Here is a 24,409-nt window from a genome sequence, read left to right as displayed (position 1 = left end):
TCTGACCACCCATGTTGTTTGAGGGCATAAACAGACTCCTGGATAGTCATTACCAAAGGATGGCAAGGGTAGCAATGATCGAGAGCTTGTAGGCTACAAAAGTCACTACAGATGAGGAAGGACACACTGGTGCAAGTGAGGATATGCTCAAGAGTGCAAGAAATGACTACCAACTCCACAGTCAAAACACTGTAGCCATCCAAGAAGGAGCACTGTTCAGTATGTCCAGCAAGGGCATAAGTGAAGCCAAAATGACCACCTATCATCGAGCCATCAGTGCAGGTATTGTCTGACCCCTAGAACACGCGAAGAATAAAGAAAAATTGGGGGTGGAGGGTCTCAGGCGGAACTGGGTCTTTTGGGCCTAGAGATAGGTCCAGACGAAGCTGTGGCTGAGATATGCACCATGGAGGTGTACGTTAGAGAAGCCCGAGGACAGATGGTGCAGGGAAAAACTCAAGTTCAGAAAGAAAGGACCAAACATGGACTGCTACCACAATGCATGATCTGGGCTACCATTGCGGGAGAGGGATTACCCTGTTTGGCAAGAGGAGGCGGTAATTCGGATGCCCAGGTGAACTACGGACATGTGAGGCGTAATTAACAAGTAGTTGTTGATTCCTGATCCACAGTGGGGGCACTGCAGCCTCTATGAGTAGACTGTTCACAGGGCTAGTTCAGAAGCCCCTGTTACAAGTCAAACCCTGAAGTGGTGTATCGGGTCCAGTATCTGCAATGCTGGGGGCGATGCCAAACCACATGCCAGACTCCCATAATCAAGGCAGGACTGTGTCAGAGTTTCATAGAGCTGCAGCAATCTAGAGCGATCTGCACCCCACCTAGTGTGACTCACGCAGCAAAGAGATTTAAGATGCTCCTAGCACTTCTGCTTACGCTGACGAAGGTGGGGAAGCCAAGTTAGCTGGCCATCGAAGACCAGTCCTAAAAAGCGACATGCCTCCATTACGCTAGTAATTGGTCATCAAGGTAAAGTTCTGAATGTGGGTGGACAGTACAACAATGACAGAAGTGCGTGCCACAAGTCTTGGCAGGTGAGGGCCCATGACTGTGCCTTTCACAGGCTCAATACAGTCGGTGTACAGCAAGACCAATACACGAAGAGCAAAAGTGAATGCAAAAATCATCAGTATATAGGGAAGGTGATACTGAGGACCCCAGAGCCGCTGCTGGATCATTAATGGCCACAAAAGAGAGGACCACTCACAACAGAGCCCTGTGGGACCCTTCTTGTGGAAATGGGCTGAACTGTGGACAGCAAAAACTTGAACTCTGAAAGTACAGAGCGACAAAAAATTCTGTATGGAGATCAGGACCAGGCCCCAGAGACCTCACTCGTGTAATATAGTGAGGATATGATGTCTCCACATTTTGTCGTAGGCCTTTTTTTTTTAAGTCAAAAAAGATGGCAATAAGGTGTTGACTTCAGGTAAAGGCTGTATGGATAGCAGACTCTAGGTACATCAAATTATCAGTGGTGTAGCGGCCTTGGCAGAAATCACCCTGGGACGGAGCCAGAAGGCCCCGAAACTCAAAGGAACCAACATAGCCACCAGCTGAGCTTGCATTCGAGCAACTTACACAGAACATTGTTGAGACCAATGGGGCAGTAGCTGTCCATCTCTAGTGGGTTCTTACCAGATTTCAGCACCAGGACGATGACGCTTTCCCATCATTGTGACAGGAACTTGCCCACGCTCCATGTCCAGTTGAAAATGGCAAGGATGTGATGCTGGTAATCTGATGAGAGATGTTTAAGCATTTGATTGTGAATATGATCTGTCCCTGGTGCTATATCAGGGAAATGGGCAAGTGCACTGAGGAATTCCCACTCACTGAATGGAGCATTTTATGACTCAAGGTGCGTGTAGAAAAGGTAAGCGCTTTCCTTCCACCCACTGTTTTGAGATACAGGTTGGTAACTCTCAAATGCTGAATCATGAACAGAAGGTTCAGTGACTGCATCTGTTTCGTTATAGATAGCTCCATTCACAGAAATCTCAGATACATCTACAGGGGTCTGGAATCTGTAAAGGCGTCTGATCTTCATCCACACCTAAGAAGGAGAGGTATGTGATCCAATGATTGAAACATATCATTCCAAGCACTCTTGCTTCATCTTTTGATTAGGCTTCATCTTTTGATTAGCTGGCAGGCCTGGGCATGGAGTTTTGAAGGCAACAAGGTGCTCCATCAATGAGTGCCGTTTATGATGCTGGAGAGCCCGCCGATGATCTCTAATGGCCTCAGCGATTTCTGATGACCACCAAAACACTGTCTTCCACTGGAGGGGTCCTGAAGAACATGAGACTGTCAACTTGGCAGCAGAGACTATGGTCACAAGTTTTGGACAACCACATCGATAGTGCCAAGTGGCGCAGGCCCAACAGTGGCAGCAGAGGTGAAAGCATTCCAGTGAGCCTCGTTAGGAGCCCATCTGGGCAGGCAGCCAGGGGAGTGACACTCGGGTAGGGACAGGAAGATCAGAGAGTGATCACTATCTCACAGGTCATCATGGACTCTCCACTGAATAGATGGTAGAAGGCCAATGCTGCACACTGTAAGATTAATGGCCATGCAGGTGCCATGTGCCACACTGAAATATCTGGGAGCATCAGTATTTAAAAGACAAAGATTGAGTTGCATCAGTACATATTCAACATCTTTGCCACAACCAGTGCTCATGGTTCCACTCCACAGAGTGTTATGGGCACTGAAACCACCCAAAATTAGGGAAGGTGGGGGAAGCTGAGAAACCAGGTAGCCAAGGCATTTTGACGTACTTCGCCATCTGGGGGAAGATAGACACTGCAGATGATAACATCCTGCATTGACCTTGTCCTGACAGCCATAGGCTTTAGAGTTGTTTGGAGAGACACAGATTCGCTATACATATACAGAGTCAAGGACATTTATACGTACTCCATCTGACACCTTGTCATAGTCAGTACGGATCTTGTGATATCCCTGATAGCCATGAAGGGCAGGAATCCACACTGTTGGAAACCAAGTTTCCTGAAGGGCAATACAGAAAGCAACTGATGGCTTAAGAAAGGTTGTAACTCAGCCAGGTGGTGGAAAAGACAACGCAATTTCACTGCAGGATTAAGCTTTCAGTGTATTGGGAGGGCATGAAGGGACCAAGGAGGCAGTTTATGCCCCCAGTCACCTGCTGCCACCAATCGAGTGCTTGTAGTGGTTGTGTCCATTGGTCCTGAGGCTATGGGGAGATCTAGGTCCTCAGGGGAAACCAGGATCTCCACCTCATCCTCAGAATTGGAACCTGCAGGAAGTGGTGGTGTGGGGGCCACAGGGATTTTTCTTTCTTTTTAATAGGTTTCTTATTTTCCTGCTCTTGCTTCTCCTTGGGTTTCACTGGCCAGGAGGGCTTCTCTGAGTTGGTCTCAGGTCATGATAATGACCGTGAAGTGCTACAACCAGCAGCATGTGGCACTTTCAGCCACTGGCTGGTGACTGGCTTCATGGCAGCAGGAACCTTGGAAGGTAGTGTCCCAAAGGACCCCTTCCTGCTGAGAGAAGGCAGAGAAGGTTGGCACTTCTCAGGCAGCAGGATGGGGACTGATGTCCCTGATGGCTGGGAGGACATAGCTCCCGATGTAGGCGGGAAGGGAGCAATGGGAAAGGAGAGCCCCCAACCATCAAGGGGGCAGGTGGAGTCTGATGGCCCTGGGGACTACTTTAAGAGGCATAGCGGATGAGGGTGTTGTCTTCGTAAAGGGCAACAACATTGTAATCATAGCAGTTGATGACATCATGCGTACAGGGTTAAGACAGTCATACTTCTTTTTTGCCTCTTGTGCATGTCAGCCTGTCCAGGGTACCACTATCTTCCTCTCTTTCTGATAAATGGTGCAGTCCAGTGGACAGGTGGAATGGTGCTCTCTGCAGCATGGGAGGAGGGGTACAAGGAATGTTCATGTGTGACAGACGTCAAATTTCTCCCATGTGGAGCTGGCATTATATCAAGAGGACATGTGCCCAAATTTCCAGTATTTGAAGCATATACATAGGGAGAGGAACACAGGGTTTAATGTCACACCCACATACCATCACCTCGACCTTTTCAGACCCTCAAACGCCAAGATGAAGGCACCAGTAGCAAACCTGTTGTCCTTAGGCGCCCTATACACACGCATGAAAAGTGTACACCTCGTTGCTGTAGGTTGGTGCACAACTCATCATCGGACTGCAAGAGAAGATCTCAAAGAAATATAATCCCCTGGGCCATGATTTAGCTCTTATGGGAGGTGAAGGAAACTGTGGCATCACCCAGCTTGGCACAGATGTGCAATGCGCATGGCTGGGCAGGAGATGCTGTTTTTATTAGTACTGACCCACTCTGCAGTTTGAACATTCCCACCACTTCCCCAAACTTGTACTCCAAGTTCTCTTTGTTGTCATAAATGATTCCCCATCAGACACTGAATAAACTAAGTATTGGGGAGAACACGCCTCTCCTTGATCTTTAACTCTACATTCTTCCCATGGTGTAACCAGGGAAGGGAACAATATGGAATCATATCTCTCAGCCCCCCTCCCCCCCCCCCCCCCCCCCCATGAACCATGGACCTTGCCTTTGGTGGGGAGGCTTGCGTGCCTCAGTGATACAGATAGCCGTAACGTAGGTGCAATAGCCGTAACGTAGGTGCAACCACAACGGAGGGGTATCTGTTGAGAGGCCAGACAAACGTGTGGTTCCTGAAAAGGGGCAGCAGCCTTTTCAGTAGTTGCAAGGGCAACAGTCTGGATGATTGACTGATCTGGCCTTGTAACACTAACCAAAACGGCCTTGCTGTGCTGGTACTGCGAATGGCTGAAAGGAAGGGGAAACTACAGCCGTAATTTTTCCCGAGGGCATGCAGCTTTACTGTACGAGGTGCGGCTAGAAAAAAACCGGACTGATTCTGGAAAAAACATTTATTTACAATTATTTACAATTTCATGTTATCTCCTTTAATGTACTCTCCTCCTCGGTCTCTACACCGCTCCATACGAATTTTCCACTGTTCATAGCAATGCTGCAGATCATTTTCGGTAAGTCCATACATTACTTCCGTCGCTTTTTCTTTTACTGCTTCAACAGTCTCAAATCTAGTTCCTTTCAAAGCTGACTTGACTTTAGGGAAAAGAAAAAAGTCGCAGGGGGCCAAATCAGGTGAGTAGGGTGGATGATCTAAGATGGAAATGTTGTGTTTTGCCAAAAACGTCTTTACTGACAACGCACTGTGAGCTGGGGCATTGTCCTGGTGAAGGATCCACGACTTTTTTCTCCACAAATCGTTCTGTTTTCTCCGTACTCGCTCACATAGGGTAGCCAGGACGCTAATGTAGTAATGCTGATTCACTGTTTGTCCCTCTGGTACCCAATCAATGTGCACAATCCCTTTGATGTCAAAAAAAAAAAAAAAAATCATCATTGCCTTGAATTTCGATTTTGACATTCGTGCTTTTTTTTGTCGTGGAGAACCAGGAGTTTTCCAATGCATCGATTGGCGTTTAGTTTCGGGATCGTAAGTAAAAAAACCATGATTCATCGCAAGTAATAACATTTTGTAAGAAGGTGGGATCACTTTCAATGTTTTCCAGGATGTCAGAATAAATCATTCTTCGGCGTTCCTTCTGTTCAATTGTGAGACACTTTGGAACCATTTTTGAACACACTTTGTTCATGTTGAAACTTTCATGAAGAATCTGCCTAACACTTTCCTTGTCAACTCCTGTTAACTCAGACACTGCTCTGATTGTTAAACGGCGATCTTGTCGAACAAGTTTACCGATTTTTTCAATGTTTGCATCAGTTTTTGCTGACAATGGTCTGCCAGTGCGAGTGTCATCACTGGTGTCTTCGCGGCCATCTTTAAATCGTTTAAACCACTCAAACACTTGCGTTCGCGATAAACAATCATCACCGTACACTTGTTGTAACATTACAAACGTTTCACTTGCAGATTTTCCTAGTTTGAAACAAAATTTGATGTTAACACGCTGTTCTTTCTGTACACTCAACATTTTCCGACGCACGGACAAAATGTCAACTACTTAAAACAGACGCCACGGGCAGACTGAGTGCAGGAGGCAGATGAAACTTTAGCAGTAGGCGGAGTGAGAGTCACGTGACAGGCCACGCGACTTTCAGCCTTATTGCATTCGTTTTATTGTTTCACCAGTACTAGTCCGGTTTTTTTCTAGCCACACCTCGTATGATTAAATGATGATGGCGTCCTCTTGGGTAAAATATTCCGGAGGTAAAATAGTCCCCCATTCGGATCTCCGGGCAGGGACTACTCAAGAGGATGTCGTTATCAGGAGAAAGAAAACTGGCGTTCTACGGATCGGAGCGTGGAATGTCAGATCCCATAATCGGGCAGGTAGGTTAGAAAATTTAAAAAGGGAAATGGATAGGTTAAAGTTAGATATAGTGGGAAATAGTGAAGTTCAGTGGCAGGAGGAACAAGACTTTTGGTCAGATGAATACTGGGTTATAAATACAAAATCAAATAGGGGTAATGCAGGAGTAGGTTTAATAATGAATAGGAAAATAGGAATGCGGGTAAGCTACTACAAACAGCATAGTGAACGCATTATTGTGACCAAAATAGATACGAAGCCCACGCCTACTACAGTAGTACAAGTTTATATGCCAACTAGCTCTGCAGATGACGAAGAAATTGAAGAAATGTATGATGAAATAAAAGAAATTATTCAGATAGTGAAGGGAGACGAAAATTTAATAGTCATGGGTGACTGGAATTTGGTAGTACGAAAAGGGAGAGAAGGAAATGTAGTAGGTGAATATGGATTGGGGCTAAGAAATGAAAGAGGAAGCCGCCTGGTAGAATTTTGCACAGAGCACAACTTAATCATAGCTAACACTTGGTTCAAGAATCATAAAAGAAGGCTGTATACATGGAAGACGCCTGGAGATACAGACGGGTTTCAGATAGATTATCTAATGGTAAGACAGAGATTTAGGAACCAGGTTTTAAATTGTAAGGCATTTCCAGGGGCAGATGTGGACTCTGACCACAATCTATTGGTTATGACCTGTAGATTAAAACTGAAGAAACTGCAAAAAGGTGGGAATTTAAGGAGATGGGACCCGGATAAACTGAAAGAACCAGAGGTTGTAGAGAGTTTCAGGGAGAGCATAAGGGAACAATTGACAGGAATAAGGGAAAGACATACAGTAGAAGAAGAATGGGTAGCTTTGAGGGATGAAATAGTGAAGGCAGCAGAGGATCAAATAGGTAAAAAGAGGAGGGCTAGTAGAAACCTTTGGGTAACAGAAGAAATATTGAATTTAATTGATGAAAGGAGAAAATATAAAAATGCAGTAAATGAAGCAGGCAAAAAGGAATACAAACATCTCAAAAATGAGATCGACAGGAAGTGCAAAATGGCTAAGCAGGGATGGCTAGAGGACAAATGTAAGGATGTAGAGGCTTATCTCACTAAGGGTAAGATAGATACTGCCTACAGGAAAATTAAAGAGACCTTTGGAGAAAAGAGAACCACTTGTATGAATATCAAGAGCTCAGATGGAAACCCAGTTCTAAGCAATGAAGGGAAAGCAGAAAGGTGGAAGGAGTATATAGAAGGTCTATACAAGGGCGATGTAGTTGAGGACAATATTATGGAAATGTAAGAGGATGTAGATGAAATGGGAGATACGATACTGCGTGAAGAGTTTGACAGAGCACTGAAAGACCTGAGTCGAAACAAGGCCCCCAGAGTAGACAACATTCCATTGGAACTACTGACGGCCTTCGGAGAGCCAGTCCTGACAGGCGAAATACCCTCAGACTTCAAGAAGAATATAATAATTCCAATCCCAAAGAAAGCAGGTGTTGACAGATGTGAAAATTACCGAACTATCAGTTTAATAAGTCACAGCTGCAAAATACTAACATGAATTCTTTACAGAAGAATGGAAAAACTAGTACAAGCCGACCTCGGGGAAGATCAGTTTGGATTCCGTAGAAATGTTGGAACACATGAGGCAATACTGACCCTACGACTCATCTTAGACGCTAGATTAAGGAAGGGCATTTCTAGCATTTGTATTTCTTGCATTTGTAGACTTAGAGAAAGCTTTTGACAATGTTGACTGGAATACTCACTTTCAAATTCTAAAGGTGGCAGGGGTAAAATACAGGGAGCGAAAGGCTATTTACAATTGGTACAGAAACCAGATGGCAGTTATAAGAATCGAGGGACATGGAAGGGAAGCAGTGGTTGGGAAGGGAGTGAGGCAGGGCTGTAGCCTCTCCCCGACGTATATTGAGCAAGCAGTGAAGGAAACAAAAGAAAAATTTGGAGTAGGTATTAAAATCCATGGAGAAGAAATAAAAACTTTGAGTTTCGCCGATGAAAAATTGTAATTCTGTCAGAGACAGCAAAGGACTTGGAAGAGCAGTTGAACGGAATGGATAGTGTCTTGAAGGGGGGATATAGGATGAGCATCAACAAAGGCAAAACAAGGATAATGGAATGTAGTCGAATTAAGTCGGGTGAAGCTGAGGGAATTAGATTAGGAAATGAGACACTTAAAGTAGTAAAGGAGTTTTGCTATTTGGGGGGCAAAATAACTGATGATGGTCGAAGTATGGAGGATATAAAATGTAGACTTGCAATGGCAAGGAAAGCGTTTCTGAAGAAGAGAAATTGGTTAACATCGGGTATAGATTTAAGTGTCAGGAAGTCGTTTCTGAAAGTATTTGTATGGAGTGTAGCCATGTATGGAAGTGAAACATGGACAATAAATAGTTTGGACAAGAAGAGAACAGAAGCTTTTGAAATGTGGTGCTACAGAAGAATGCTGAAGATTAGATGGGTAGATCACATAACTAATGAGGAGGTATTGAATAGGATTGGGGAGAAGAGAAGTTTGTGGCACAACTTGACTAGAAGGAGGGATCGATTGGTAGGACATGTTCTGAGGCATCAAGGGATCACCAATTTAGAATTGGAGGGCAGCGTGGAGTGTAAAAATCGTAGAGGGAGACCAAGAGATGAATACACTAAGCAGATTCAGAAGGATGTAGGTTGCGGTAGGTACTGGGAGATGAAGAGGCTTGCACAGGATAGAGTAGCATGGAGAGCTGCATCAAACCAGTCTCAGGACTGAAGACCACAACACCAACTCTCAGCATTATATTGCACCTTACCTCTCAAAGAGATTTCTGGGGCCATTTGATCACCAGTGTCGGACAACTTCCTCCACTTCTTTGCAGGTCATCCACCCGATGCCACCCACTCTGACCAGGGGCTCTCTCCACAAGCGACACCCAGTATTTATTCTTTGGCATATGTGGGGAGTTTGCAGCGTACACATCAGCAGTATGATACCTGTGTTGTCAGGGGGTTACCACCAAAAGGGTACATGACGACCCCTTCATGAAGGACTGGCTACCAAGCTGGATACTGAGTGTGAAAAGATCCATTATTATTATGGGTGCAGGAGATGAAAGTGCACAATGGATGTAAAGTGGTCACTCCAGAAGACGTCCTTGCCCAGGCCACATTACGGGTGCAATTACATTTCTGTTACTATAATAGCCACAGAAGGTCTCAGCACACAAAGGATACATGATGCACCACATAAGGCATCCTTCCCCAAGTGGCCCGCACTTTTGTAGAATTCCTAAAAGGGGACCATAACCGATTAGGCCAAAAAGTAGCAGACTCCTTTTGGTCATCTCTTATGATAGGCAGGAATACCAGGGTCTATTCTATTCCCCAAACCTGCAGGGGGCAAACAGCTATTGGGACAGCATTGGAAATTTGTGATAGGCACCTATCGGACCAAACTGCTGAGTTCACTGGTCCGGACCAAACTGCTGAGGTCATTGGTCCCTGGGACAGCATTATAAAGGAATCCATTGAAACACAGATTCACAAGAATCTGGTCAACAGGGATGAAGGCACCATCCAATTTACAAAAAAAAGCTGGAAGGCCCAGGCGGAGATGGTAACACCTACCTGCTACTCCCATCTCTGCAACCACATCACTCCCCTCCCTGCCAGCCAGACAGTACCCTGCTATCCATAGCCAGGTGGAGGTGGGCACACCGCTAGTATAAATATTATGGCACCTACATTATCTCAACACTCTGCCAGAAGATGATGAGCATGGCACTCTTCGAAATGTCACAGTATTTTAATGGTACCATGTGACTGGAAACCCGAGAGCTCTTCATCAGCTGGCTATCAATTGCTAATGAGTAGGTTATTTTCCTCTGGGACCTTTGCAGCTTACTGATTATGGGTTTTTGACAACTATACAGACTAGTTCTGATGCCACAAAAACTACCACACTTGTGGGCAAACATGAAAATTGACCACAGCTTGGTAAGACTTGATAATTCAAATGGTCATTCATTCCCTGCTTTGCTGTCACTTATCTACTTTACAGTTTCAACAGGGGCTTTTGAAGGTTTGTGGATCTTCACAAACAAGGCAACACCATACTTTTCAATTAGATGCTGTAGCTTCTCACTTTTCAATATTCATCAAATATTTCCGTACGATACATTTCAAGGTATTGTTACGCCTTTTATGCCTTTCTCCTTGCAAACACTGTCTATCCATAAGTTAAATATACACAGTTTGCTTTTTTTTTTTTTACCTAAACTTTTATGAGCCTCATTGAAGGCAGTCAGAATAACCTGTAGTTCTTCTGAATTGGCCAGTACAACACTGTCACCAGAGTATTATTGTTCAACAATTCCAGTTCAAGGTAACTATTTTCTGGCCATTAGTTATTTTAAGTGAGGGATCTTTCCTCAGTCCTACACACTATTTCTACATCTGATGGTAGATGTCTTGTAGACAAGACAGTGAGGGTGATTTTAAGTTGTCGTAAGTGCTAAACGGAAATGTGTAGTCAGTATTTGTTGGTGCAGTCATTCATCATCTTGAAGCAAAACTACCCCATCAGACAGGGAGAACAGTTCCTTTCAAGTTATCACACGGCAGTTGAAAACCCATAATGTATTTTAAGGGCTACCAATTAATTCTATTATGCCCCTAACCCTGCTCGACAGCATTTCACTTTTCTAAGTCAGTCTGTAAACTGAAGAGCAAACAGCATTTGTGGTGTAGTAAGTGGATTGTCCCAGAAGAATGCTACAACTACCATACAGAATGAGAGAGGATGAATTTCCTGCCTAGCAGTGCAGTGAAGCATGCTGTGTTTTAAGGAGGTTCTCTTCATGTGTGTTTCTTGCTCAAGATAGATTAGTTAATAACTTCTGTATTCCATACAGTGCCAGCACATTTAGTGGAAAATAAATGATCCCTATGCATGTCTGCTCATGGCTTCTTCATTTATTCAAAAGGTGTGCTCTAGAATGGTCAATAAATCTTGTGGAACAGCCTGTAGGCACCCACTGTGTAACAACTGGGTAGACAGAGTGGGGCCTCACCTGTTCATTCTTCAGTTTACAGACAGATTACACAGTGTGTGTTTTCCTGTAGGCTACTAAATTTGTTAAATCTATTTGCACATGATCTGAAAAAAATTTGGAACTGCTGGCAATGACTAGATGGGGCAGTAATTCTTTATTAATATTTTCTCTCTTTTTTTTTTAAGTGATTAGATAAGAGTATGTTTGAGTCTCTCCGGAAAAGTACCACTGAGAAAAGATTTGCTGAACAACATGTCATTACTTTACTGATTTCATCATAACCACTCGAAAATTTATTTTTAAGAGAGTTGACAACAATGAAGACTTCTTTTGGAGATGTAGGTAGGAGCTGAATTTTAATACATTTATTTCAGGATGTCTTTTCTTAAGACCATGTTTCAGACTGTTTATCTTGTTGCCAGAGTACCTTATTTTTTCTTGAAAGCATATAAAGCACATTCTAATGCAATTATGACGGCTTAACATGCTGAAGTACAATCTGTAATGTGATAATTTCAGTTTGGGTAAAAGTGTACTTGGTGTGTACCCAGCTCTTTCACTGCATGCTATAGCTGGTAACTGTGCAACGAATCAGGGGAAGTGAACACAACAAACCATGAGTCAGTTGTCGATAGCCAATGTGAATGCTAGTTCCTGATTTCCTATATGTAGCAAATGAAGTTGTTATTTTATTTTGTTATGTTTGAATTTAATCACAACATCATAATTTTCTGCAAAACTGCAAATCAGAAATACATGTAGATTAGTGGAATGATGAATGTTTATCTTGAGCTACACTACACATCAATCTATTAGGGCAATTGTAGTTTCAGGCCTTGGGCTTTGCCACGGGTCTGTCTGTCAGCACATCTAGTTTTCTTCCAATTACATGCGATGACTTTGCCAACTAGCATTGAAAATGTCACCTTCCAGGCTAACCTATGCCTCGGGCTAAACTACAAGTCTGTCTCTCAGCACATCTAGTTTTCTCCCCACTCTCCATATCAAAAACAAATGTAGTCTGCCAACTCACAATGAAAATGTCACCTTCCAGCCTAACCTAGACCTCGGGCTAAACTACAAGTCGGTCTCTCAGCACATCTAGTTTTCTCCCCACTCTCCATATCAAAAACAAATGTAGTCAATTCTCATCTTTTGCCGAAAGAAATCACTACATTCAACAATACCCTCTGGCTACTGTATAGCAAGACTCAACTGACTAAAGGCAATGAGGACAAACTGCCAACAGCGGCATGCAGTGAAAGAACCTGGTACAAAGTAAGTGGACTTAAATCTCTGTTTGTCAGCATCTGACAGGATATAGGCTATGTACATACTTGGTGTTGATGACAGATAGTCTTGATATAATTCCCTTGTAATAAATTCCTTTCTTTATTTCTTTACCTCTATCAGCATGGAAAAATGTGTACTACATGGCTATACAGTTATTGCAGAAATAGCAGTTACTAATGTTAGGGATAGACAGAAATATCGGAAGGAATAGGCTATATTTATTCATATGATGTGAAAGCAAAAAGATAGTTAACTATTTGTGTATTGGATACCGACAATGTGTAGCCATAAAAACCAAGGATGTAGGCCTACTGTTCAAACACAAACATATAGTACAGTCTCTCTCTGTCTCTTCAGTGTTCAACCCTGAGGTTGGTTTGCAGCAGTATACCATTCTCCCCTTTGTCTGCCTCCCTCTTCATTTCCAAATATGTAGTGCATCCCATATCATTCATAATCTGCCGCATGTATGACATCCTTGATCAACCCTTGTGATTCTTTCCCTCAAAAGCTCCTTCTGCTATAGTTCCAATGATGTTACTGTGTCTCAAAATGTGTCCTACAAGTTTCTCTCTTCTTATTAGGATCTGTCTCCACAGAGATCTGGTTTCCTGTACTCTTCTCGGCACCTCTTCATTGATAACTCTGTCTTTCCAGCTGATCTTCATTGTCCTTTTGTAACATTAAAGTCAGGGCTTCTACCAGTCTTCTCTCGTTTTTCTAATGGCCAGGTTTAACACCCGTATAGGACCAGCCCCCTAATAAATGCTTTCCTGACCACTCCCTCCATCTACACACCGATGTTCTTGTTGGTGAGTAAGTTCTTCCTCAAATTAAATGGAATTTTAGCCTACTGTATTCTGCTTACAATTTCATTCTGACGTATACCATTTCTTGTGACCCTGCTTCCCAGATAGGTAAAGTCCCCTATCATTTCTAGCTCCTCTTTCTCAATTCTTATTCTTAATACTAGTCTTTACCAGTACATTCCATCACTTTAGTCTTTCACTTGTTAATTTTTATACTGTACTGGCTGCAGAAAATCCTTTCCATTGTGCTGAGGGCATTCTTTAGATCTTCTTTTGTCTCTGCAATTACAGCAATATCATCTGCATAATGCAGCATGTCTTGCTTCTGCCCATTAACACTGATCCCCACCTCAACTCTTTCACAAACTTCATCTATAGTATCCTGGGTGTAAGCATTGAATATACTAGGAGAAAGGGCGAATTCTTGTCTCGCAGAATTTTCTAATTTTTGCTTAGTGTTCTCATGAAAATTCGTAATCACAGCCACTTTATTCTTATAAAAGCTGCGTATAACCCACGTCTTTGCGAGACCTGCTTTCTTCAACACTCTGAATGCCTCCTGCCAGAGAATATTATCAAATACCTATCCCAGATCTTCAAGGGCAATACAGTATAAGTTGGTTGATTTTTCCATATTTGCTTTTTGATAAAAAGTCTTTGTGCCAGAATTACTTCTTTTGTTACTGATTCTCTCCTGAATCCAAACTGACCTCCACCTTCTCTTAAATTCTCTTCAGAATCATCTTTATAAAAACTGTACATATTTTGTAGCTGCTACCTTCTTTGATATAAGAACCATGATGCATTTCTGGAACATGACTGGTACCTCTCTTGCATTACGTATGGACCTAATCAGTTTCTGCAGCATCATTCTCTTGTTGTCACCAACATTCTCCATTAGTTCTGCAGAAACGTCATCAATATCCATAGCTTTGTTCTACTGCATACTTTTAGAAGCTTTCACAAATTATTCTCACAGAATGTCATCTCCTTTGTCATCTTTGTCTACTTCCTCTACTTTTACCATTACATCCTCCAATACAGGTGATCCATCACACAATTCCTGGATGGATCCCCTCCATCTCATCATCAGAAAGCATTTTTCTCTCTTTCTCTTCTACTGTACCCATGATTTTTGTTTTGCATTTGTTAAAAAAATTATTTGCTGTTCTGTAGGCTACATTAGTTCTTCCGTTTTACATGTTTTCATCCACTTCTCTGCAAGTTTCCTCAATAAAACTTTCTTTTGCTTTCCTAGCTTTTCTAGTGACTAAATTCCTTAATCTTCTGTATTCAGCTTCTCCTTGTTCATCAGTTACATTTTTGTACAGTTTTCTAATTACAATAAACTGTAGAACATCTGCCGTAATCCATTTCCTCTCTTTTTTTGATTTAGTTTTCCCAACTCTCTTCTCTGCTGCTTTATATAAATATCAGATTTAATTTTTTCCCAATTTTCTTTTCCTCTGCGAAGTTGGGAATTTTTAGCTACGTTGTATATCTCTTGTGCATAATGCCTTGCCAGATTTCAGTTTTTCTATTTCCTATTTCCATTTTACTGTCTTTTTCTTCAGAAATTTGAATGAACTTTTTATCAGGGCCAGGTTGTGGTCACTGTCTATGTCTGCAGATGGATAGCTCCAGCAGTCATTTGCTTGTATCTAAAATGTAACTGCCCTGCTGTCTCCTTGAAGGCTCCTGGGGCCTTCCAGGTGTATCTTCTCTTGTGGTGTTGGAAATGCATATTTGCAATAAATAATTGGTACCTGGAGCAGAACTCAATTAGTACAGCACACATTAGATAAATCGGTGTATGATTTAAGTTATGTGGGAAGAGATATCTCAAACAATGGTAGCTTGAAAATGTATGCCGGACCAAGACTCAAAATCGTGATCTTTGCCTTTTGCAGGCAAGTGCTCTACTGACAGTCACCCAAACACGACCCACAACCCATGCTCACAGTTTTACTTCCACCAGTACCTACCTATATTACAAACTTCACAGAAACTCTTCTGCGAAACTTGCAGAAGTAGCACTCTTGGAAGAATGGATATTGTGGAAACATTGCTTAGTCACAGTCTGCGGGATGTTTCCAGAATCAAATTTTCACTCTGCAGCAGAGTGTGCACTGATAGGAAGCTTCCCTTTGTTCCAGGAGTTCCTGTAAGTTTTGCAGGATAGCTTCTGTGAAGTTTGGAAGGTAGGAGACGAGGTACTGTCAGAAGTAAAGCTGTGAGGATGGGTTGTGGGTCATGCTTAGACAGCTCAGTCAGTAGAGCACTTGCCCATGAAAGGCAAAGGTCCCTATTTCGAGTCTCGGTCTGGCACACAGTTTTAATCTGCCAGGAAGTTTAATATCAGTACACACTCCACTGCATAGCGAAAATTTCATTCTGGGAAAGCTGACTAATTAACGTCAACTTCACAGGAGATGGACTAGATGAGGATGCAAAGAGGCATCTGGAAAGGTCTTCTATATGAGATATTGCAGCATTTGGATGATGTGATGTAGGAAAATCTCTATGTGGATGGGCACATGGTAGGGATTCAATCATCATTGCTACTAGATATGAGTCCAGTTGCTGCACCACTGTTCAAAACTATGAGTAACGAGATGAAAACCGAAATTCTATCAACCAATTTTTTATTTTTTTCCGATATAAAAGCGGCACATACGGCTATAAATGATAGCAAAGTTATTAAACAATTCCTGACATTCAGAATTACAGAATACATCGACTTTGTGAATAAGGCAAAACATGGAATATTTCAGCAGCAGTTAAGTAAAAGATCATATGCGAAAGTGCTCACGAAAAATCTTCCACCGCTAAGCTGCTCTACTGAGACAATATCGACATGTGTTAGCAAGAAAGACATAATAAATAGTGCCAAACAAGACTTCGCTTACTGCAAAGATAGGCAGAAAACAGGCAATCTCGGAACAGCAAGTACCGGTAAAATTGAACTGTATGCCGACAGCCAAGGACGAAATACAGCCGCTGAATTTCGGCGTACAAGTAGTCAGAATTTTAGTTTTAACTGTACAATAAAACCAGGAGCAAAATTCAGTGCTGCTACGTCAATGAGTCAAGAAAAAATTTCCTCATTGAGCAAAAAGGACTTTTCCATCTTCCTGGCAGGATCAAATGATATAGCTAGGAACGAAAAAAACGATCTCTTAATCTCGCTAAAAAGAAAACTGTATGAGCTGAGAGGAACAAATGTTATTGTTTTTTCAGTGCCACACCATTACGACTTGATAGAATGGTCTTGTGTAAATAAAGAAATTGAAACTGCAAATAAAGAGATGCAAAATATTTGCAAGCGGTTTGAAAATGTAACATTTGTGAACATCAGCAACTTAGGGAAAAGATTTCACACAACACATGGTTCCCATCTAAATGTACTGGGAAAAAACGTAATAGTAACCAAAATTTTAGAACTTGTAAATAAAATCTCAAATGTGCAGTGTGATGATAGAAAAGTCATACCTCTCATGGACAGGAAGTGTGTGTATCCTGTAGAATCCAATGTGAAATCTGCTATCAGTGAAGCTACACCTCTCCAAGACAAATGTGAAATTTTATTAATGCAAGTGAACACTCCAAATGTTAATAATTCACAGAAAGGCACAGCAGTTATGGAACAACAAACACCAGAAATAAGTGAAACAGCAGCAGCACCATCATTATCAGCAGGAGCAGCAGCAGTAACAGAACCAACAATGACTGGAGCAGCTACACAGCAATGCTTAAGGAGGAGCCAAAGGAAAAATACATCTGTGTCATTCAGTGATAATTTTTTATGGTTTCAAGCCAAGAAGAAAATAAAAATGTGAAAAACCAGCCTGCTAACTCACAGATAAGTCACAACAACATCCTATTTTAAACATTCAGGGTCTTGAAAATAAAGTTGAAATTCTGGATGAGTCATTGCCACAGAATAAGTATTCTTCTTATGTATATCAGAACATTGGCTTAAACCAGAACAAATACAATACTATGTACCAGAAGGTTATAAATATGGAAACAGTTTTTGCAGATCTCAGTACCGTAATGGTGGTACTGTTATCTATGTTTCAAATGAAATAGAGTGTAGAGAACTAGATCTTGGTTGGGCATGTGTAGAGAAACACTTTGAAATTACCGGGATCATATGTGATATAATGAAACTTATCATAGTATGTATCTACCATTCCCCTGACTCAGATGAAAAAACTTTTTTAGATAATTTAGACAGTGTACTCTGCTACATAACGAAATGGAAACAGTATGTAACTGTAATTGGGGGAGACTTTAATTCAAGCTTTGATGTAACATGTAACAAACCCAGTGTAAATAAGTTACTGAATATGCTGAGGCAGCACAACTTCCATCATGTAAATTCAGAACCAACAAGACTACAAGCGTGCTTGGATAATGCTTTTGTCAACTGTGCTCGTGATATGTACTCCACCAAGGTAAAGGAGTTTGTTTTCTCAGACCACTCCATGTTAACAGTAAAGTTAAGACATTTTATAAAAGGAGATGAGAGCAAGGCTGGACAAAAGTTAACAAAATCTAATACCTTAATATTAACAAAACACAATCTCATAAAACTAACACACCAGTTGAGCATAACAAACTGGGACAAATTATTTCAAAACTGTGATTCCAGTGCCCAAACAGTTTATGAAACATTCCACAATTACTTAACAGGTATTTTAAAAGCCCATCTTGTTCAAAAGAAATACCATAAAACAAGAAAAGGTAAATTTTGGTACACCAAAGAACTGGAGAATCTAAAAAATAAGCTACTGCTGTTGAAGCGCCTTGCCAAAGTAAACAATTCTAATGAAATTAAGGGTCTTGAAAAAATCACTAAGAAACTGTATAAGAAAGAGTTGCAATTAGCGAAACTAAGATACAACACAAATTTCATAAAAAATAGTAAAAACCAATGCAAAACAGCCTGGTCAGTAATTAATACTGTTAAAGGTGAAGTCAGAAACTTCGACAAGACAGTCCCAATACCAGCAGATACATTCAATAAATATTTTGTAAGCTGTGCTGATGATATCAAAAAGCTGATCAGTAAACCCAATGTAACATATATAGATTATCTGAAGAGAGCAAACCTAAATCATAATAGGGCCGGATCATCATTGAAACACTTCAGAGAGGTATGCCAACATGAAGTTCTTAAAATAGTCAAAGAAATGAAAAATTCATACAGTACAGATATTTTTAATATGTCAAACAATCTATTGAAAGAAATCATACATTACATTGCAGCACCATTAACATATTCTATAAACCTGTGTCTCATAGAAGGGTTTTTTCCTGATCCTCTCAAACTATCCAAGGTAACTCCAGTCTTTAAGAAGGGTGTCAAATCAGATCCTGCAAACTACAGACCAATTTCACTAATTCCAGTACTAGGAAAAGTCTTTGAAGGCATAATATATAAGCAGATGTATGAGTACCTAGAACTAAATGGTATGTTAAGTGCATCACAGTTTGGTTACAGAAAAGGAAGGTCAGCTATACATGCCATAGAGCTCTTAGTCAGAGACATTCTAGCAGCATTTGAGGACCATGCGCACGCACAGGTAACCTTATGTGATCTGAGCAAAGCTTTTGACTGTGTTGACCACTCACTTCTGCTCTCTAAACTTGAGTACTATGGAATATGTGATAAAAGTTTAAAACTCATCAAATCATACCTCAATAAAAGGAACCAGGTGGTGAGTTCAGGAAGTCATCTGTCAAACATACTCGAGGTTCAACATGGAGTGCCACAGGGATCTAAATTGGGACCACTTCTTTTCCTTGTACACATAAATGACTTACCAGGAAATATAGATGTAAAGACATATGTATGCAGATGACACAACTTTTCTATCTGTAAACCATGTACTTGATAACCTTGTAAGTGATATGAAATTGGCAAAAGAAAATGCAACATCATGGTTTAATGCCAATGGTCTGCTATTATATGAGGAAAAGACCCAGAATATGTGGTTCAGTCTATCAAAGTCTACAAAAATAGAAAAACAAAAGGCAAAGTTTTTAGGTATTGTACTTGACAACAGTCTAACATGGAACTCTCATGTTGATCACATAGTGGTTAGGTTGTCAAGAGTTATATATTTGTTGAAGAGACTGATGTGTTGTGTGACATTTGAGTACGTAAGGACAGCGTACTTTGCCTTTTGCAATCTGTTTTAAGGTATGGGTTAATACTCTGGGGAAACAGCAGAAAAATAAATGAAATTATGGTGATCCAGAAGAAAGCAATCAGAGTAATGGCTAAGGTAGATAATAGAACACATTGTAAACCATTGTTCACTAAATATAGAATTTTAACAGTAATTAATTTATATATTCTTGACAGTGTTAACTACATACTTGCTGAACTACCTAATTTAAGTGTAACAAATGAAAGACATGGCTACTATACAAGAACGTGTACTTCTCTGCTGTTGCCACAAAATAGATTAGCCAAAACTAACAATAGTCATAAGTATATGGCAATTAAAATATATAACAAATTGTCTAAAAATGGGTCAATCAAGCCTGACAAATTATTTAAAGACAATGTTAATAACTTCTTGTTAACCAATCCATTCTATTCATTAGAAGAATTTTTAGAAATGCCTAATATCAACTTAGTTGTGTAAAAATTTTTTTTTGTAAAATTAATAAGTTAAGTGAACTGACGAAGTCTATTGCATGTAACAATGCTGAATGACTAATAAAGAATCTGAATCTGTATACCCTAGAAACAGTTTCGATGCAGAAACTACCAGGAATAGGAATATGGTAGAGTTGACCAACAAAGGTAATGAAAATGAAAAAACATGAAAGAAACAAATTTTCTTCTCCACATCACACCACCCCCCAACAGCGAAATTTAAAAAAAAAAGTGGTAATAAATATTTATCACTATTGGAATTTAATGATTGTGTGACCTGTCTGAAGGAGGGGATTACGAAATTCACGTTTCCGCATCGCATCAGAAACAGCACAGTCAAAATGAAAAATTAAGGACCAGTCGGAAACTGCAGCTGCGTGTCTAATGCGAAACGAACTGAGAAACCCTTTGAGCCAAAATATCTAACAGCTTGCTGAAACAAGAGAGACAAGGAAAGAATGTCATGACAATGATACCGATGATGGCGCTGGTTTATTAACAATAAAATCTGGGTTACATTAGTACAGTTTGTAGCTCGCTCACTGACATCAGTGTGATAAAAAAAAATCAATGTAAAAATTATTTAAACGCATACATTATTGTTTGTCATTACACAGGCTAAACAAACTGTCACATGAAACGAGGCACCCCATCTGCCATTTACACAAATAGAAACGACAGATACAACAGCTAAAGCATACACGACTATAACAAACCTTCGGCTTCGCTACGGAGTTAACAGTTTCTTCGACCATACTCGTTCATTTGAGTAACACAACACAAGTAACCCACACATAAATAAACAAACATCACCAAGATGAGATCCAAATATCACAGCTGGAAGATTACCCAGTACCCACTGCACGCAAAGCAAACTTTGTGCTAGCTTCGACAAAACTTCTCGAGTGAAAAGCGTCTTAAAGGGGGCATCACGCGTTCAATAGTATTGTCAAACCGTCGATATGGTGTCCGTCTGAGGGTTCAATATGACGTATTTGCAATACTAAAAATACTGATGGGCAGTGCTGCTGGGCCTCGAAACATTCTTAACATTGACAATACATACTGAACGTGTGAGGTCAAATATTGTCAGTTTGACAATATCCTCCTTTCATAGGTTGACAGAGCTTCTTGCACGAGCCACACGGCGTTAGGGTACACTGTTTATGTTTCAATTCGCCTTTGGGAGTATTATACCCTAGATTCAACTCGTCAAATTACGTCATTTGGGGTTACTTTGCTCCAGTTTTTACAGATTTTTAAAGATATTAGATTCAAAACGAGATTTCTTTAATTCATTTGTTTTTAAAAATATTTTTTGGAGTTCATACAATCTTTTGCAAAGTAATCTGTATTTATATCTTTTAAGACAACTTCTTATTTCTGTTTTAGATTGTTTATAGAAAGGAGGAGCAAACATTCCTTGCCGTAGGAATACCTTGCACTGGATGTCTAAATCACAGTAAAAATGTGGATTACAGAGGGCTGGAGTAATGTTTTACCTTAAGAATGAAAGAAAAATACAGCAATTACATTATAAATAAAGATTACAGAGTTCTAGAACAATGTTAGACCACAGGAATGAAGGAAAAATAGCAATCACGTAAACACAAACTAATTTTATTACCAAAATAGCTTTGCAAAGGAAATATTTAACAAAAAAAGTAGTCTTCATTGTGAGTTTTTAACTCCAATACGTATCAAGCTCTGGAACAGAGATAAAATCAAATCGGCTTATTTGTTTTGGAGGCTAAATGGTGCAAATTATTTCATCAAAGTCATACTTCATTTCCTCATGGCCACTTCCGTGATTTCTTCGACTTTTTCTTTGAACTTACTGTAGCTCCACCATCACTAACATCAGTAATTAATCCAGAAATATATATTCTCCTTCATATTTGAGGACAACATACAGTACTCGGCTACAGTGTGAACTACTTTGCCAAATTATGGACCTCTCACTTCGGCATGGTTACTTAATGGGGTGTCATCCACTTCAAAAACTACGGGCAATGGTGACCTGATCTGAGATTTCCAGCCATCCTCATCTTCGAAGAAATCTGTAAGAGAGTCTTCCTCTGAACTACTTTCTTGATTTTTTGTGTTTCTTCATAACTTTTTGCTGAATCACCGTCACACTTTTACCAGGTGTCACTGCAATCTTCCTTCTTCCTCTGTTACTGGAAACACCAGTGGTCCATTCAGATCTCTTATATTGAAGGGCTTTAACGAAAAAGTCTTGTACTGCATCTTTGTCTCAACTCCATGAAGGAAGATGACAAAGAATTTCATCAACACCGACTGGATGTATGCTGTGCTTTCTGAAACCTGCTATTAGGTTTTTTGCTGGGGTTTTGCCAACTACATCCATTGTTGTTGTTGTTGTGGTCTTCAGTCCTGAGACTGGTTTGATGCAGCTCTCCATGCTACTCTACCCTGTGCAAGCTTCTTCATCTCCCAGTACCTACTGCAACCTACATCCTTCTGAATCTGCTTAGTGTATTCATCTCTTGGTCTCCCTCTACGATTTTTACACTCCACGCTGCCCTCCAATTCTAAATTGGTGATCCCTTGATGCCTCAGAACATGTCCTACCAATCGATCCCTCCTTCTAGTCAAGTTGTGCCACAAACTTCTCTTCTCCCCAATCCTATTCAATACCTCCTCATTAGTTATGTGATCTACCCATCTAATCTTCAGCATTCTTCTGTAGCACCACATTTCAAAAGCTTCTGTTCTCTTCTTGTCCAAACTATTTATTGTCCATGTTTCACTTCCATACATGGCTACACTCCATACAAATACTTTCAGAAACGACTTCCTGACACTTAAATCTATACCCGATGTTAACCAATTTCTCTTCTTCAGAAACGCTTTCCTTGCCATTGCAAGTCTACATTTTATATCCTCCATACTTCGACCATCATCAGTTATTTTGCCCCCCAAATAGCAAAACTCCTTTACTACTTTAAGTGTCTCATTTCCTAATCTAATTCCCTCAGCTTCACCCGACTTAATTCGACTACATTCCATTATCCTTGTTTTGCCTTTGTTGATGCTCATCCTATATCCCCCCTTCAAGACACTGTCCATTCCGTTCAACTGCTCTTCCAAGTCCTTTCCTGTCTCTGACAGAATTACAATGTCATCGGCGAACCTCAAAGTTCTTATTTCTTCCCCATGGATTTTAATACCTGGTCCGAATTTTTCTTTTGTTTCCTTTACTGCTTGCTCAATATACAGATTGAATAACATCGGGGAGAGGCTACAACCCTGTCTTACTCCCTTCCCAACCACTGCTTCCCTTTCATGTCCCTCGACTCTTATAACTGCCATCTGGTTTCTGTACAAATTGTAAATAGCCTTTCGCTCCCTGTATTTTACCCCTGCCATCTTCAGAATTTGAGAGTATTCCAGTCAACATTGTCAATAGCTTTCTCTAAGTCTACAAATGCTAGAAACGTAGGTTTGCTGTTCCTTAATCTTTCTTCTAAGATAAGTCGTAAGGTCAGTATTGCCTCACGTGTTCCAGTGTTTCTACGGAATCCAAACTGATCTTCCCCGAGGTCGGCTTCTACCACTTTTTCCATTCATCTGTAAAGAATTCGGGTTAGTATTTTGCAGCTGTGACTTATTAAACTAATAGTTCGGTAATTTTCACATCTGTCAACACCTGCTTTCTTTGGGATTGGAATTATTATATTCTTCTCGAAGTCTGAGGGTATTTCGCCGGTTTCATACATCTTGCTCACTAGATTGTGGAGTTTTGTCAGGACTGGCTCTCCCAAGGCCGTCAGTAGTTCGAATGGAATGTTGTCTACTCCGGGGGCCTTGTTTCGACTCAGGTCTTTCAGTGCTCTGTCATACTACATCCATAGTCTTCTTAAAAGAAACAGAAAGTGCTGCTTCTGCAAAACAGTGTCTTTGAAACCTTGCTTGCAGCTTTCCCACTCTGTAGGGATCTGTCTCTAGGCTGCTTTTGGTGCCCAAACAGAGCAACGTCCAAAGGCTGTGTACTGTGGATACTGTTTGATGGTAGACAGGTGAATGAAATTTTACTCTCACCACAGAGCTCTAGAACATAGCTTATAATAATCAGATGACAAATTATCACAGCTTACTACCTTATTTCGTTACTATAGCTCCACCATCACTATCATCAGTAATTAATCCAGAAAAATATT

At 40.8% G+C, this 24,409-nt stretch overlaps 1 protein-coding gene across 1 annotated transcript in view; it reads right to left on the bottom strand.

Annotated features, from left to right (window-relative positions):
- LOC124777038 (protein aveugle) overlaps nt 1-21,105 on the bottom strand; it is a 36,105-nt gene extending 15,000 nt beyond the window's left edge. The window contains exon 1 of the mRNA XM_047252304.1: nt 20,942-21,105. Coding sequence (XP_047108260.1) covers nt 20,942-20,980 — 39 coding nt within the window. The 5' untranslated portion in view covers nt 20,981-21,105. The remainder of the gene's footprint in view (nt 1-20,941) is intronic.
- Between the last annotated feature and the right edge of the window lie 3,304 nt (nt 21,106-24,409).

Source organism: Schistocerca piceifrons, chromosome 2, assembly GCF_021461385.2.
Source record: "Schistocerca piceifrons isolate TAMUIC-IGC-003096 chromosome 2, iqSchPice1.1, whole genome shotgun sequence".
Lineage (NCBI taxonomy): Eukaryota > Metazoa > Arthropoda > Insecta > Orthoptera > Acrididae > Schistocerca > Schistocerca piceifrons.
This window is presented reverse-complemented; position numbering and strand designations above follow the sequence as displayed.